This window comes from Mustela lutreola, chromosome 2 (assembly GCF_030435805.1).
Source record: "Mustela lutreola isolate mMusLut2 chromosome 2, mMusLut2.pri, whole genome shotgun sequence".
In the NCBI taxonomy this organism is placed as follows: Eukaryota; Metazoa; Chordata; class Mammalia; order Carnivora; family Mustelidae; genus Mustela; species Mustela lutreola.
Window position 1 is genome coordinate 52,886,819 of NC_081291.1, and position 16,668 is coordinate 52,903,486.

General features: G+C 45.8%; 1 protein-coding gene across 1 annotated transcript in view; it reads left to right on the forward strand.

Moving 5' to 3' along the window:
• SLC6A11 (solute carrier family 6 member 11) overlaps nucleotides 1-16,668 on the forward strand; it is a 127,265-nt gene that overhangs the window by 57,649 nt on the left and 52,948 nt on the right. Inside the window, exon 6 of the mRNA XM_059161737.1 lies at nucleotides 2,890-3,024. Within this exon, the coding sequence (XP_059017720.1) occupies nucleotides 2,890-3,024 (135 nt within the window). The remainder of the gene's footprint in view (nucleotides 1-2,889; nucleotides 3,025-16,668) is intronic.

The window sequence follows — 16,668 nt, forward strand, 5'->3', positions numbered from 1 at the left end:
GACAGAAATATCATTATTCAGAGCCTGGGCATTCTGGATAATTAATCTTCTGCCATACCGCAGAGACAAATGTGGAAAGTATGCAATTAAAAGCAATAGATTTTAGCGTTCCCCCCCCCCCTTACTTTTCATAGACACAAGCTGGGTTGGATGGAGCGTGGGGGTTCATTGTGAAGGGAGAGAATCCATAATTTATATGAAATGCTGAGGATCCATGATAGAATATGCTCACCAGACTAAGGGAAACAGCACAGCACAGTTTACCTCTATGGGCAGGAACCATCAACCCTGTTGATTGCTGGCCTCTGATTTTTTACTGTTAATATCAGCCATGGGCTCTTGTTCTTATATATCTAACTCACATTCACCTTTTCTGGATCACATGGTATATTACAGCAAGAGATCATTTGAAACAATCACGTGGCATGTCCGCGGAGCTGATGGTTGGTCTGGAAGCAGGACACTGAAATGGCTGCAGCCAGGTTGTGAGCAGGCTGAGGCTGGTTCCGGCCTTGTAGGTTAAGGACGATGTGTGGATGAAACGATCCAGCCCTCCAGACATAAGCGGCGTCCAGTGACACCCCCCCTTCTGCAGGTTCTTATTTCTTGTTTTTGAGGACTGGGTTTCCTGCTGTGCCACTCACCAACCCAATGACTTACCTTTGCTTTTATGTAAAGTATGGCCTCTTACCTTTTAGTTTACAGGATGCAGCAGGTTAACTGTTTCTCAACAGTAATGGTTTTTTTTTGTTATTGTTTCATTGTGTTCCTGTCCCCTTCCTGTCCCTCCACTGCACATAGTGGAGCATTCTTCAATGAAATATAATAGGGCAGTTAACACAAGGATACTGTGTGTCATACTGTATTTAATGTTTCTTTAAAAAAAAAAAAAGATTTTTAGGGGCACCTGAGTGGCTTAGTGGGCTAAGCCTCTGCCTTCAGCTCGGGTCATGATCTCAGGGTCCTGGGATCCAGCCCTGCATTGGGTTCTCTGCTCAGCGGGGAGCCTGCTTCCCCCTCTCTCTCTGCCTGCTGCTCTGCCTACTTGTGATCTCTGTATGTCAAATAAATATATAAAATCTTAAAAAAAAAAAAAAAACGATTTTTGAAACTTATTTATTTGACAGAGCAAATGAGAGAGCACCAGCAGGGGGAGGAGCAGCAGCCAGAGGGAGAGGGAGAAGCAGGCTCCCCGCTGAGCAGGCAGCCAGGACACAGAGCTTGATCCCAGCACCCTGGGAACATGACCTGAGTAGAAAGCAGATGCTTAACCGACTGCACCACCCAGGTGCCCTCTGTATTTAGCGTTTCTATTTCAGTTTTTCTACGATGTTAATTTATATGAAAATAAAATAAATAATGCAAGGAAAAAATCCAAGAGGAAATGCTGTATAAATGTGGCTATTTCTATTGTCACATGTGAAGTGATTGGCATTTAATAGGATTTTATTCTCTTCTTTCCTCTGTCCCCATTTCCCATGTCCTCAACTTCTGCTAATTCTTTATGGGCCAATCCCTGGATCACCTCCTTGGAGAAGCCCTTCCTGACTGCCTCTGTAATTAGTTCCTCTGTGCTCCTCCATCCTTTACTTTCTCCCCTGATCACATAATGCATTACCTACATGTCTGTCTGTTCTCCTAGTGGGGAAGCCTCTTGAAGCAGAAACTTCCATTCAAGACTCATTCTTATTTGTGTATTCCAGAATCTAACTCAGTGCTTGGTACGTAGGAGTGTTCTGGGTGTGTGAATGAGTGAGTAGGGGAGGAGTGGGTGAATGAATAAACGCACAGAGTGAAGGACTGGACTGCCGTAAAAGAAACCCTGGGCTGAGAAACGATTCCACCAGAAGAATTAAGACCATAGGTCGTAGAGCACAGGTCCTTGACTGGGGCACTCCGAGTCTTTGAATCAGTCCGAAAGCTGGACACATTTCTGTGTCTGTGCACCTTTGGGGGAAGGACAGAGAGTCTGTAGCTGTCCTCGGATCCTCAGAAGTGTCCGTGGCTCCCACATGTTGACAAGTTGCTGATCTAAACAGATGGAACAGGCAGGCCCCACTGAGAGGACATGATCAAGTTACTTCAGAGGAGAACGTGACAAAGAAAAAAGTGAGAGCTGGAGGGGACACCGAGTCCTGCAAGGACCTCAGGTGAAGGTGTGCCCCAGGACAGGAACTCCCAGAGTGGAGAAGGTGTGGCTGTTTCCTTGTAAACAGTTCTTGTATAAAGAAAAGGGGGGATTTTGCTACTTGTTCAGAAGTCTGGGCTGAAAGGGCTGCCCAGGTTCCTTGGGTCCTCCAGACACACCCCGCGGAAATGAGCCCTGGCACACACTGGGTCTTTCTCGCCTCCAATAGTGCCCTCCCTGACTCATCTCATGCACTTTTCTATCCTATCCTTGACTGTGAAAACTCGATTTTACTCAAGAGCATTGTTTTTTAAAAATGTGGATCATGTCCCGTTGGTGAATTGTGACTTGCATTTAGAGCATCATGACCAGCTCTTTTTTAAAAATAAGAAATCAGATATGATAGAAAATATTGAGTGCATCACACATGGAAGAGTGAGTATTTTGTGAAACATCCTGTTTCAGCTCGATGTGCATTGAATTTTGATATCCTGTGTATTACCTTCTGTGGGGTATGGCCACAAATGACTGAAAAGCACTGATCTCAAGCATCTTTCTCAGCACTCAGAAGATACTCACTGAAGGAACTGGCCCTTGAAGGGTCCAGATGGTGAGAGATAAGATGGGAGAAGAAGCCATGTGGGGTGTTCATATATCTCTGCACTGGGAAGCCCTTTGCTTTAGGCCGGGATTTAGGAGCCTGCCATGTCGCCCCGACATGACCACCCCTTCTTGATTCTTTCCTCTCCTCCCCTGGGCAGGTTGTGTATGTCACTGCAACATTTCCATATGTCATGCTTCTGATCCTCCTGATCCGAGGGGTCACGTTGCCCGGGGCCTCCGAAGGCATCAAGTTCTACCTGTACCCCGATCTCTCCCGGCTCTCCGACCCACAGGTAAGAGTTGCTTGCTCAATGCCCAGTTGCCCATCACACCTGGGAAGCCTTCTGTGGGCCTCTGCTACTAACCCAGGGGCTCACCAGCTGGCTGAGTACGTGGAATCCTGTAGACCCCTTCTCACAGCAATAATTTTCAATACATACATTAACATTAACAAAAAACGAATTTGTGATGTGGTAATAAAGTATGTGCTCATTTATCAATATATCAAATAACAAGATTCTGCAATAGGTCCATTCGTTTTCATGATTTCAAAGTAGTGATGATCATAAAAGACCTTTGGCGGTATGTGTACTGTGATATGAAAGTATCTGGAATTTCTACTGCTAGCAATACTGTAATTTGTTGTCTGCCTTCATAATTGAGGAAGTGCTGAATTTCAGAGGTTAGTGACAATAAAACACACGTTTTGCTCCCACCTAAGGTCACAGATCCCTGCAGCCATGCATCTCAGCCAGAGGAACTGGGTCTGTGTTGGTGATTGATTTTTCTTATGGGTGTAGCTCACAGAAAGAAGACAATTGGTGAAGACTGGCTCCCCTGTTAGTTGTCTCCAGGAAGGCATTGGCTTCCTGTTGTATATGTGTATATGTTGTATATGTGTATTGGATAGTGACTGTTTATACCTAAACTTCCCTAAGTGGGTAGTGGGGGTGTGCCTGGGGGTACATTAGACGAGAGATGAAACCAAACATCTTGCAGGCCCAGGAGTATTCAGCCTCATTACTTGTTAGATGCTCCTGGAAACTTTCAAAAAATCCCAATTCCCAGACCAATTAAATTAAACTTTCTGGGGGTGGGTCCTAGGTATCAGGATCTTCTAAAGGTCACCAGGTAATCCCAGTGTGTATGTCAGATAATGTGCTCAAAGATATTTGATGGATGTGGAGACATCCTTTTTTTTTTTTTTTTTTTTTTTTTTTTTTTTTTTACTGAAGTGTACTTTACATATAATGTTACATTATTTTCGGGTGTATAACACAGGGATTCACCATTTTTATACATTATGAGGTGATCACCATGATAAATCTAGCTACTGTCTGTCACCCTACAAAGTGGTTATATATTATTAACTATAGTCAATATAGTGTACCTTGTATCCCTGTGACTTATTTATTTTATAACTGGAAGTTGTACCTCTTAATTCCCTTCCCCTATTTTGACTACCCACTCCCCAGCAGTCACCACATTGTTCTCTCTATCTAGGAGTCTGGTTCTGTTTTGTTTTGTTCATTTTTTTTTTTTTTTAGATTCCACATATAAGTGAAATGCAGTATTTGTCTTTCTCTGACTTACTTCATTTAGTGTAGTACCCCAGGTTTATCCATATTGTCACAAATGGCAAGATTTCATTCTTTTTTATGGCTGAATAATATTCCATTGTGTCTCTACACCACTTCTTTATCCATTCGTCTCTCCATGGACACTTGGACTGCTTCCACAATTTGGCTATTGTAAATAATGCCACGATGAACATAGAGGTACCCATATTTCTACTAAAACAAACATAGATGGATCATGCATTAGAATGTAGAATCTGTATTCATAGAAGATGAGCCTGCAAGAAATTCCAAGTGTGCAGTCTGTGGCTTCCAGCCACCCCCTGTTAGGAGAAATTGGATGGGAAGGTTTATGGAGGGTGAGTTACTGTAGCTCAGCTGTACTCATTATACTGATTAAGTCCATGGTGGAGTGGCAATGTGTACTCATTTCTATCTCAGTTTGCTGTGCTGTGAGGGGCCCCCGAGGCTCAGGGCACCATCGGGCATCTGAGGCAGCATCCTGAATTGCATGCAGAATCCCTAGGAAGAAGGAAATGAGCTCCTGACTGTTGGCCTTGCCAATGCCAACCTATGATGGCAAAGGCTCAGTTGGAGAATCGGTTTTGGAAAACCTATTTCCAGAATCACTGGTCTGTGCATTTGTGTTAGATCCACAAATTCTTGACAGATTTCCTGTTCTTTCCTCTACTCATGGGCTTCCTTATCCTGGTCCTCAAGGTCAGGCAAGAGATTCTGAGCATCACCCAGAGTTTCCAATCCTCAATGATTATTGAAACACCTTGGAACATGTTAAAAGTGCAATTTCAGGGGTTATGGGATGGAAACTGCACATCTATATTATTAGAAAGCTGTAGAGGAGATTCTGATGGTCAGAAAAGTTTGGGAAAACCCAGCCACCACCTATAACCATAGAGCCCTATCTACACATGTGCACACGTGCGCCACAAACTCACACCCACACACAGAACAGAAGTGAAGCCTGATAGTCCACCATTCAGACTGCCTGCCCACACCATTCCAGTCTCCTGCCATCTCTGTCCTCCTAGGCCTTGGCTCCCAGGCCAGCACTTACCTGCGAGGCTGTTCTGTGGAATGGCCTCTTGGAATTGTGGCCAGCACATTGGGCCAGCAGTCTGGACCTGGTTTTCCTCTGGCTCTGCTGCTGATCCTGAGTGACCTTGGACAACTTCTTCCTCTTTCTGGGCCTCAGCGTTCCCACTAATGACATGAAAAGATTGAATTCAGTCAGCAGTTTCAAAGTAGATCCAGAGAATCCTGCATTTTCTGTGAACGTGGGTTGACAAACTGACTTACAGGCCAGATTCAGCCCTCTGCCCTTGTTTCATAAATAAAGATTTATTGGAATGGAGCCATGTTGTTTGTGGCTGCTCAAAGGCATAACCCAGAGGCAATGTGGAGTAGATGAGACAGAAACCATATGACCCCTTGTGTCGAGGGTGCCAAGACCCCACACACGTTGAGTGATTGACTAGAAGGGCTCAGAGGACTCAGCAGTTATACCCTTGAATGTTGTCTATTTCCATCATCAGATGAAGTCTGGAGGAATCCATGCTTAGGCTTCCCATGGTATTCTGCCAGGAGGAGACACCCTGAACATCTTCCTTCTTGTAGTATCAAAATGCAGCAGCATGTGGTCAGTATTTCTGCCCAGAGGAGATTGCTCAGGACCTGGGTTTTTAATGAAGAAGATTGATTAATTGATTGATAAATATTTTATTAATTTATTTGTCAGAGAGAGAGCATGCACAAGCAGGGGGAGTGGCAGGCAGAGGGAGAAACAGGCTCCTTGTAGAGCAGGAAGCCTGATGTGGTGCTCAATTCCAGGACCCTGGGATCATGACCTGAGCTGAAGGCAGATGCTTAACTGACTGAGCCACCCAGGCATCCCAATGAGGAAATTTTATTAAGTGCACAGATACTTTCTGGCCATGTGGTCAATCACACAGACCCCAGAATTCCCAACCTTTAGAAGGAAAGCAGGTGCTCACCGTAAATTGTCTTGCTTGCATAAGCAATCCAGGCAGGCTGGCCCAGCAGAATTCAGTGCCCCAGACATCTGAAATGACTGTGTGACTTAGTACCAGGGGGAACATCTTACCTAAGTTCCCAGACACCATTCAAGAGCCATTCCTGCCAGCAGGCCCTTTTGGACAGCAACGTCACGCCCCATGTTGCTCTCTACCTCTGCTGCTACCAACCTGGTCCAAACACCACAATCTCCCACTTGACAGGAGCCTCCTAACTGGTCTTACAGAAAGATCTTTTGACCCTTGTTGGCCACTCTCATACAGCAGCAGAGTGACCTTTCCGAAATATAAATATGACAGATACCTCTTCGCTTAAATCCCTTCTGAGGTTTCCTGTGGTCTTTGGAATAAGATCCAAAGGGAACGACCTCCAAGGCTTCCTTGAACTGCCTCCTTGCTTCATCCCTCCTCCCTTCCCACCTTTCTTAGTTCATCCCAGATACTGGCCTTCTTTCTGCCTTGGGACCTTTGCACTTGCTGTCTCTCTGTTGAGAACACTCCCTCTTTCTTCCCCAGATCCCACTTCCTTACCTTGCCCCATAGCCACTCAGTTTAAATATCACGTTTTCAGGCAAGTCTTTCCCAGCTGCCAACCATTCACCCCCAAGGATTTCTACTTGTTTTCCAAAGCATTTACCATATGTACAATGGAATATTTATATATATACAAACATATATGTCTGTATTACACGTATGATTCACTTGACGCCCATGCATTTGCTTAGCAGATACTTACTAAGTGCCTGCTCTATATCAGAGATTATTATAGGTATCAGGGGTATAGTAGTAGACAGCGGACAAAACAATGACATTTATATGCTAGTCAAGGAAGAAGGCAGAAAACAGAAGTAAAAATAAAATATGTAGTCCATTAAATGGTGACAAGACCCATGGAGACCAAGTATGGAGTATCAAGGGGAGAGCTTGAAAGAGAGCTGAAGTTTCCAGCATGGTGGCCAGGGAGGACCTCCCAGAGAAGACAGCTTGGAAGCAAGCACTGTAATCTGCCTTGTCCACCACTGTGTCTCCACAGTGTCTACCAGTGCTCAGTAAATATTTGCTGAATGACTATAAGAGCCAAAGCTATTTTGATTTTTGAAGGAAGGTTCTATTGTTTTAGCTAAAATTCTAAAAACCTCCAGCTCACCTGATCTGAAAGTTATGTTTTTTGTTTTTTGTTTTTTTTTAAAGATTTTATTTATTTATTTGACAGAGAGAGATCACAAGTAGACAGAGAGGCAGGCAGAGAGAGGGGGAAGCAGGCTCCCTGCTGAGCAGAGAGCCCAATGCGGGATTCGATCCCAGGACCCCGAGATCATGACCTGAGCCGAAGGGAGCGGCTAACCCACTGAGCCACCCAGGCGCCCCGAGAGTTATGTTTTTGATCCTTCATCACCAATGGCAAGGAAATGTGTGTGTGTGTGTGTGTGTGTGCACCCCAAAATCAACATGAGAGTTAACTGTGTGGGGCAGAGGTAAGGATAGTGACTGCAAGACTGAAGGTAAACAAAATTCCATGTAGCTGGTGTTTTTTGGAAGCTGGGGTATGTTGCGGGATGGGCCCAACATGGCTGAAAAGGGAGGAGGGAGCAGCCCTGAGCCTGCTTTCTGTCTGCTCCAGGGGGCTGAAAGTTTGGTGGTGGGATGTAAGGGACCCCTGACTCTGTGGAGGGGTCTTCAGACTTTCAAGGCTAGCACATCACACAGGTTTATCTCAGTGTGTGGAGGGAAGGCGGCTTATGGGTGGGTCAGTAGAACCACAGATCCAGGTCAGAGAGGCTGAGCTACTTGCCTGTTCACACAGCAGCTCAAGGACTTAGAGTCCAGCGTTCCTGGGTTTTGGGAAAGAGAATACTAAATGAAGGAAGGTGATGTCTGAAGAAGAAAACAGCAGATCCACTCTCCCCAGTTCCAAGCATTCTCATTTGTGCATGCCCCAGGCCATCGTTTCCATCAGGAAGGTCCTGGTTTCAATTCCCACTCTCCTGTTACTGGTTGTGGGGCATCTAGCAAGGCTCCTTCCCTCTCCGGTGCCAAGTCCGCCTTCCCTACGAGGCTTATAGGTTGTAGTTCCTGCCCCATCAGATGACTGGGAAGGTGAAGTACAATGACCCAGTCAGTGGAGGACTGGTTTTTTTCTTTTTATTGTAGTTATTTATTTATTTTCATGTGCATTAGAAAGAACAAAAAAACAAAACCTGGAATATCAGTCAATCACATTGAAACTGTGACTTCATAGTTATTATTGCTAGAATGAAGCTGTATCTATGTACACTTACACACACATGCATATACATACTTGTATGTGATAAGGAGCCAGGTTCATTGAAAAGCAGCTATTCCATAAATACTAGAATGGGTATAGACTTGGCAAAAGCAGTACCAGGGGAAGATGGTGGGCTGCAGTTTGGGGCAGAGCCAGGGCTGGAGAATCATCTTGCAGTAGTGTTAGGACTTCAGGTAGCCGCGTGGTCCTGCTCAAAACAATGGAGGCATGACTCAAAATTAGAGAAAGTAGGTCAGGAGAGCTGTCGGCTGGAAATCCTTAATCAGGAGATCAGAAAAAGGCTCAGTCTCTTGGTAGTTATCTCCTTTTATCAGGTAGTATCTCCTTTGTGGTTTTTTGTTTGTTTGTTTGTTTTTTGTTTTTTGTGAAATGATCCTGACTTAGTTTCCCATTTGCCCTTCAGACTGCACCAGAAAGAAAAGTTCCCAGGGAGGTCTAGTGGTTTGGGTTGTTGAGGGGTGGGAACAGCCTTGTTTCTTGGGGTTGATCTTGGGGTTGATCTAGAAGTTGCAGTGTTCAGGCTTCCTGCAGCTACCAGGGACAAAAGGGTTGATGGTAGAGCTACGAAACGGCCTCTTGTGGGTAAACAAGTAGGAAAGAGAGGGGATGGAGGAGGTGAGCCCCAGGGACTGGGGTTGGTTGGAGGGGCCGCTGCCAGAGACGGTCAGGTCTCCAGCCTCAGAGCCCCATCTGTTCCCTGCACTGCTCTAACCATTCCCAGAAGTGTGTGTGTTGGCGGGGGTGGGGGGTGGGGTTGTTGCTCTTAGGTGGACTGAGGACCAGCAGAGGTAAAATGAGCACTTCTTGGGAGTCTTCTCTAGGCTGCCAACTCCAAGAGGACAGGGGTCACGACCAGGATCCTGTGTACCACTCACCTATTGCCAGAGCCCAGCAAAGCTGTTACTTAGTGCATCTCACAGATATTTGCTGCATGTCTACTATGTCACATATTTAGTACATAGAATGAATAAGACTCTCTCCCCTTGTCCCCAAAGAGCCCACAGTCTGGTGGAAGAGGAAAGAGCCTCACTAGTACTTGACTGGGTTGGTTTCCACCTATTTAAGTAGAAAGACAGCTGGAGGCCATCAGAGCTTCTCATCCTTCCTTTGATCTGTTGAGAAGAACATGCACCTTGTTCTTGGTGATGGTCCTCATGGCAAAGCATGTGAATAAGTCATGCCTTTTACATACTGAGGAAGATCTAAAGTAGCTGCATCCATGCCGTCCCTTTCCCTCTTTTGCTTCTCAGGAGCGTCTGTGGGCAGAGGCTTCATGGGAGGGCTGACTGCTGGTGCTCCAGGCACTGGATGGAACCCCCACTTGCCTTCTCTGTCCTGCTGCTGGAAGGGCCATCCCTGTCCCAGCGATCCAGTAAGAGCTGTGAAGCCTGCCTGTTATCATCAGAGCTTTACTTCTCTGGAAGTAAACTTCTCAACTTCTCTACAGTTGGGGTTTTTTGAAGTCTTGGTGCCTGTGCACGTTAGCCAGGTAGGACAGGTAATAACCCACAGAAGGAAAATAACATTTGGGGTATCTCTGCCCATAGGACACTCTTGCTCCCTGCAGCCCACATCCCAGCCAGAGTGACAAGGATGTGGGACCTTTCTGTGACACAGGATCTGCATGAATTCCAGCCCTGGCCTCCAGCTCCCTATCTCTGCTGTTTACAAGGGGTTCAGACATGCCTGTTTGCAATGTCATTTACTTTTCTAAAGGAACACAGGGCTCCTGACAGGTGCAGCACTCTGGACCTCAGCTCCCTGGAGCATTAGACAAGGGAAAAATCCTTTCAAGGGGTGCCCCTGGCCCCTCTGGGCTTGCGTGGCATTCTGCAGGAAGACTGATGAAGTGTTGATCTGGATAGGCAAAAGCATTCAGAGGGTCCCTCCTTCTGTCTCCCCAGCCATTGAGGCAAGAGAATTCCAGAAAGCAGGTAAAGAGAGCTCAGCTGTGGGGAGTCGGGGAGCCAAAAACACCTTCCTCACGGAGTAAGGAAGGTCTAGAGAGAGAGTCGTGGAAGTTGTTTTAAGGTGTAAAGGTAGTCTCCATGGGAGCTTCCTGACAGCCACCCTCTCTAAAATCACACTTTCCTTCACCCACCCCGCACTTCCTGTTCACCACCCTGCCTTTGGTTTTTGCCACGACACCTGCCAACATCTAAGGCATCCTTCATTTTGTGTCATCACCCTCTCCTCACTAGAATGTTAGCTCCAGGAGGGCAGAGGACGAATCTGTTACATACACTATTAGATCTCCCACCCCTGGAAACCTGCCTACATTAAGAGCTCAGTCAGTATTTTTTGGAAAGAATGGAAGGAAGGAAGGAAGGAACTGAAGGTAGGCAGGAAAGGAAGGAGGAGGGACGGAGAGTTTCAGGAGAAGCCTCTGTGACTCCGCATTGCGGTGACCTAGCATGTCCTGCAGTCGGTCGTAAGCTCTCCAGAGACAGGATTTGTAGTGCAGTGGAATCTAGTTTCCAGGAAAGGAATTTGAGTCACTCTGTTGCCATTGACCAGCTTGGTGTCTGTCCTTCAGGCTGTTTTCCCTCTACCTTTCAGGACTCAGGGTTCTCACCTGTCCATTGGGGTAAGAATACCCACCACAGGGCCTCCTGGGTGGCTCAGTGGGTTAAAGCCTCTGCCTTCGGCTCAGGTCATGATCTCAGGGTCCTGGGATCGAGCTCCGCATCAGGCTCTCTGCTCCGCAAGGAGCCTGCTTCTTCCTCTCACTCTGCCTGCCTCTCTGCCTAGTTGTGATTTCTCTCTGTCAAATAAATAAAATACTGGGGGAAAAAAGAATACCCACCACACAGTGAAGTAAGTGTGCACATGGTTACAAGAGCACTTCTGGTTCTCGTTTTCGGTACCCAGCCCAAGGTCTGGCATATAGTAGATCTCTGGGGACACTGGTGGTGTTCTTCATTTGCCTCTATGTCACTGGCTCTGGGCAGGATGAGTCGGAGCCCCACAGCCCAAGGGGGAGGCTTTGAACTCGGAACCAAGTGCCTTTATTGTGAATCCAGTAAATTAAGTTTCTCGTCAAGAACTTGAAGCAACCCAGCAGCTTGCCTTCTTTGTCCTCCGTCAATTTGCATTCTGTGGTCTCTTATAACTTTCTAAACATCTATTTGTCTTCACTGTCAGCCCTGTGTTCTCTCTGAAGTGTAGAGTGCTTCCACTCCATTTTTTTCCCCCCTCAAATTTTTATTTTCTGTCTTTTCAGTCTTTGGGGGAATGGAGGGGCTTTTGCAGGAAATCACATTTTCCTTGTCCCAGATTCCTGCCACTCTCACTCTTCATTGTGTTTCAAGTGTGTGTTTTCAGGGCAAGAACAGAAAGGCCTGTCACAGATCCAAATCGTGGGGTCCGCTTTCCCAGGGTATGCACACATTCTCCAAGTCATTCTCTTCTATGCAGGGAACTGGAGTCTGCGGCTAAGGTGTCCAAGTTCTGAAGGTGGGCTAGAAGGATGTCCAGTGAGAGCATCTCAGAACACTAGAAATCTACTCCACCTACCCACCACACAAGAACAAATCAGGGAAAATAAGACCTTTGGTTTTTTGTTTGTTTGTTTTTAAAGATTTTATTTATTTATTTGACAGAGATCACAGGTAGGCAGAGAGGCAGGCAGAGAGAGGAAGGGAAGCAGGCTCCCCGCTGAGCAGAGAGCCCGATGCGGGGCTAGATCAGGGATCGATCGATCCCAGGACGGGGCTCGATCCCAGGACCGTGGGATCATGACCTGAGCCAAAGGCAGAGGCTTAACCCAATGAGCCACCCAGGCGCCCCAAGACCTTTGATTAAAACCTTACCTGATGAACCTAATGGATGTGCCCATGGAATTGCTGCCACCTGGTGGCAGTGTACTCTAGTTCCAAATGGATCCAAGGAAAAATGGGTTCTTGGCTGTTGAACTTTGAAACCAAAATGTAAATAATGACATTGACTTACAGATGTTGGAAACATTTTTGAAAATATTGCAAACCTCACTGAACATGAGGGCTAGTCCTTGAGACTGAAAATCAATCAAGGTTTCCTTTTGGTATATTTGATTCTGGGTTAGAGTCCCTGTTCTACGAGCATTTATTGTTGTCTCCTCAGTACCAGGTACTGGGGATACAGAATCAGATGACACGATTCTTGTCTTCAAAACGATGACAGTTTCTTGGAAGGCACACATAATTAATTAAGTCAGCAATAAAAGTATGAAGGGAGTTACTGGGGTTGGAATTCATCTGACATGGTGTTCTCCTTCCAGTCACCAGGTGAACTCAAGAATTAGAGACACATTACTGATCTAACTCACACACTGAGAAGTAGTGAACATTTCCTCTTTTCTTGACTGCTTGAAATTCCTTAAGAGTTGCTACTCTGTGGAATCAGAATTCTGATATACTCCAAGGAGATTCTTGGAGTATCACTGGGGCTCCTCATTAAATCCTTTCAGTCACAGGTTTACTCAAAGGGAGGTTTTATGAATTTTAGTTCTGAACTGTTTCAGCAGCCCCTTATTAATCTGTAGTCTCAGTGGTTGAAGAACTGCTTCACTGCACAACTGGTACACATGAGAGTAGTGATTCTAGTTATTGTTTCTTTAAGGCTGGTTCTCTGACAGATGCTGTGCTTCACAAACTCACCATTTAATTAATCCTATTCACTGAATCAACAAATTCTTACTGAAAATTATTTTCTAGACTCAGGCACTAAGTCCTATATATAAGTACCTTAAATTCTTAGGATCTGTAAGAGAGGACCTGAGGTTCTATTACCCTAAGAAGGGTTCTCTCTTACAGGTCATGAGAGTTTTAAAAATCTTTTTCCTAAGGATTTTTCAGATGAGGGGACTGAGGGTCCAAGAGCTTAAATCACTTGTCTTCTGCTGGCAGAGGTAGTACTTAAACCTAGGTGACTCTGACTTGGTCATGTAAAGGATACACTCCTAAAACTCTTTGTCTTATATGATTTTTCTGGCCTTGCTCTTACTCTGCACCCCTGGGCTGCCCATCTTGGCTCTGGCATCTTCGAGTATCTCAGACCTACAGGACTACTTTATAAGAATCCTAGAATCTAGCTTCAGGTGGGTTTAGTCCCCACCCAGTGCAGGAATCCAGTCCATAGTAACCAGGTCAGTTTCTGATTGGCCTCCCCTACAAGGAAACCTTTCACCTCCACTTTGGAACAACTGTCCAGCTCACCTGGTTCCCAATGTTGAGACAGTCACTTATTCTTGCATTTGCTTGTTCTCTCTTGATTCATCTGCCCCAATTTGTGCCCCACTTTGAGAGTATCTACCAGGGTTGAACATACTAATTTAAGTGCATCTCAGACAACTAAGACACAAACCAGCCTCCTCTGGGCTAATAGAATAGCTCCAAGTGGACTCCCTGCCTCTTACCAGTATTCCCTTCCTCACCCTGCAGACTGAGGGAGCGTTGAAAAAGGAATTCTGGCTTATGTAACTTCCTGGCATTATTCTTTAAGGTGTTGCACTTTAATTCCTTGAGTGTGTTTACAATAGATACTCTAAAGTCTTTGTTAAATCTCACATCTCTTTTTCTTAGTGAATCAATCATATCTTCCTGTTTTTGTGCATGCCTGGTAGTTTTTGATTGAATACTGTGGATTGTAGTTGAATATTTTGGATACTATATTATAGATGCTCTGGATTCTGTTATCTTCCTCTGAAGAGTGTTGGTTTTTATGTGAATAGGTATTTCAATTACTGGCTGACACCTTAAACTTCTGTAGACTCAACTTTGTGTTTTCTTAGTACAGATATGTGGAAATCTCAAGCTGTTTCTTAAGACCCTTTAACTTAGTGGGACTTTGGTTCTAAACTCTTTGTCCTCTGTACAGTTTGTCAGGGCTCTGCTTTAGGCCTTTTTAGGTTGAGACTAAAGTAGTTATCTGTAATTCTTACTCTAGAGCACTGGTTCTCAACCAGGGAAAGTTTGCTTCCCAGGAGACATTTGGCAATATTTGAAACAGTGTTAATTGTCACTGCTGTGTGTGCTACTGGCATCTGGTGAAAAGAGGCCAGGGATGCTGCTAAACATCATCCACTACAGAGGACAGTCCCTGCATCAAAAAATTATGGGGCTCAAAATATCCATAATGCCATGGTGGAGAAACCTTGCCTGGAGGCATTGTCCTTGCTCCTTAGTGGAGGTTGTTCTGTGTCTCAGCCAGATGCCAAGGCTGAATACTTGGTGCTGGCCAGATCTGTCCACTTTTATAGGCAGGATCTCCAGTCTCCCAGCCCTGTTCTTCCTCCCCACTCCACTCCCTGTCCAGCCTCTAGTGTCTCTGTTCCATTCTCAACCTGTAGTAGCACTATTTGGCCTTGGATGGGCTCCCCCTGGACCTTTATAGCTCAGCTGTCAACCACAGCCTCACAGGGGACCTCCACATGGACTTTTGGGGCCCTGCTCTATACAGGTCCCCCTTTCTGATGCCCAACACTATAGATTATAACTGTGCCAGCTGTCCCACACTCTGGCCCTGCCTCCTTGGCCCGGTGAGACTATGTGTTCTACTCGGACTCTAGCCCTCTGTGCTGTGGTGAAGAAATTATTCCCAGGTGGAATGCTGGGCAAAACCCCTGTGGAATTTCCCATCTCTTAGGATTATCAGCCCTGACTAGCATGTTATCCAATGCCTGAAACAGTTGCCTCTGCTATTTTGTCTGCTTTGATGGTTGCTTATGGAGGAGGACTAGTCTAATACCAGTCACTCAATCATGACCGGAAGCAGAGGTCTGACTTTTCTGCTTACAGTCCCCCCAGCAGCTTCCCCTTGCACAAGGATTAACATCCAAACTGTTCACCATGGCACCTTTGTGGCCTTGTTCCATCTCCCACATGGCCCTGGGCATTCTAGGCTCTTTCCTACCACAGACCCTGCCTGTGTGGATTAGTGTTCTCTCAGATCTTCCCATGGCCTGCTCTTTCTTGCCCTGCAAATCTCAGCTCCAAAGTCAGGTCACCTCTGGCCGCCTGAGCTCAGACATCCCCTACTAAACCCCATGACTTTCACCAAACCACTGTTTTCTTTTATTCATGGGGCTAATGGCTCTCTGAAGCAGTCTCATGTGTGGGTTGATGTGTTCACTGTTGGCCTCCCCCGTTAGTATGTAGCTCCATGTAACCAAAGAACTTCATGCACCATGGATTCCCCCACCACTGTTGCACACAGCCTGGTGCATGTGAGTCCCCCAGTCAATACTGGACTGGTGGGTGGGTGGGACGCCATATGGTGGTTCAGATAAAGGACCATACATGGTCAGGAGAACAAAATTATTCCCAGTTACACATCCTTTAGAGATTTTGTGAAACATACAGCCTTTGATTGGATCCCTGAAGGATGGGGAAGAGAAGGCTATTTAGAGATAAACAAAGACCAGACATAGGAAAGTCTGCATATGCAAAGTGAATGGTCAGTAACTCAGTGTGGCTATAGGACAGGTTTTGTTGCAGGAAATCATAAGAAATAAGATTGAGACAATAGACTAAGACCCCATCACTAAGACCTTGGGTGCCAAGCCCAAAGAGCTTCATTCACTGGCCAGGAGGGAGCTGTTGAAGTTTCTGGGCTTGAGGTTGGTTGGCATGTATAGAGCTGTAACTTCAGAAGACTGCTTAGACAGGAGGGGCTCAGTAGAACTTGGCAGCAGAGTATGAGAGTCAGAGCTGCGTTTGAATGCCTGCCTCTCACTCACCTCACTATGTGACCTTGAGCAGGCACTCACCCTCTCTGAGCCTCAGTTTCCTCTCTTGTAAGCATCAACATCCAGTCTTTTACTCATCTGCTTCCCTTGTAGACATAGTTAAGATTAAATGAATCAGCAACATGTAAACTTCTCTAGGGGCAGAAAAAGAGAAAGCAAATAGGATGAGTTTGGAGGTGAGGAAAGAAGTGGACACATGTGTCAAATGACCTTGATTTTGGAGTGGATGGGCAGAGTAAAGCAAGGAGGAAGCCCATCTGCCAAGGACAGTGGGGGCTTTGTAACATCATAGGGGA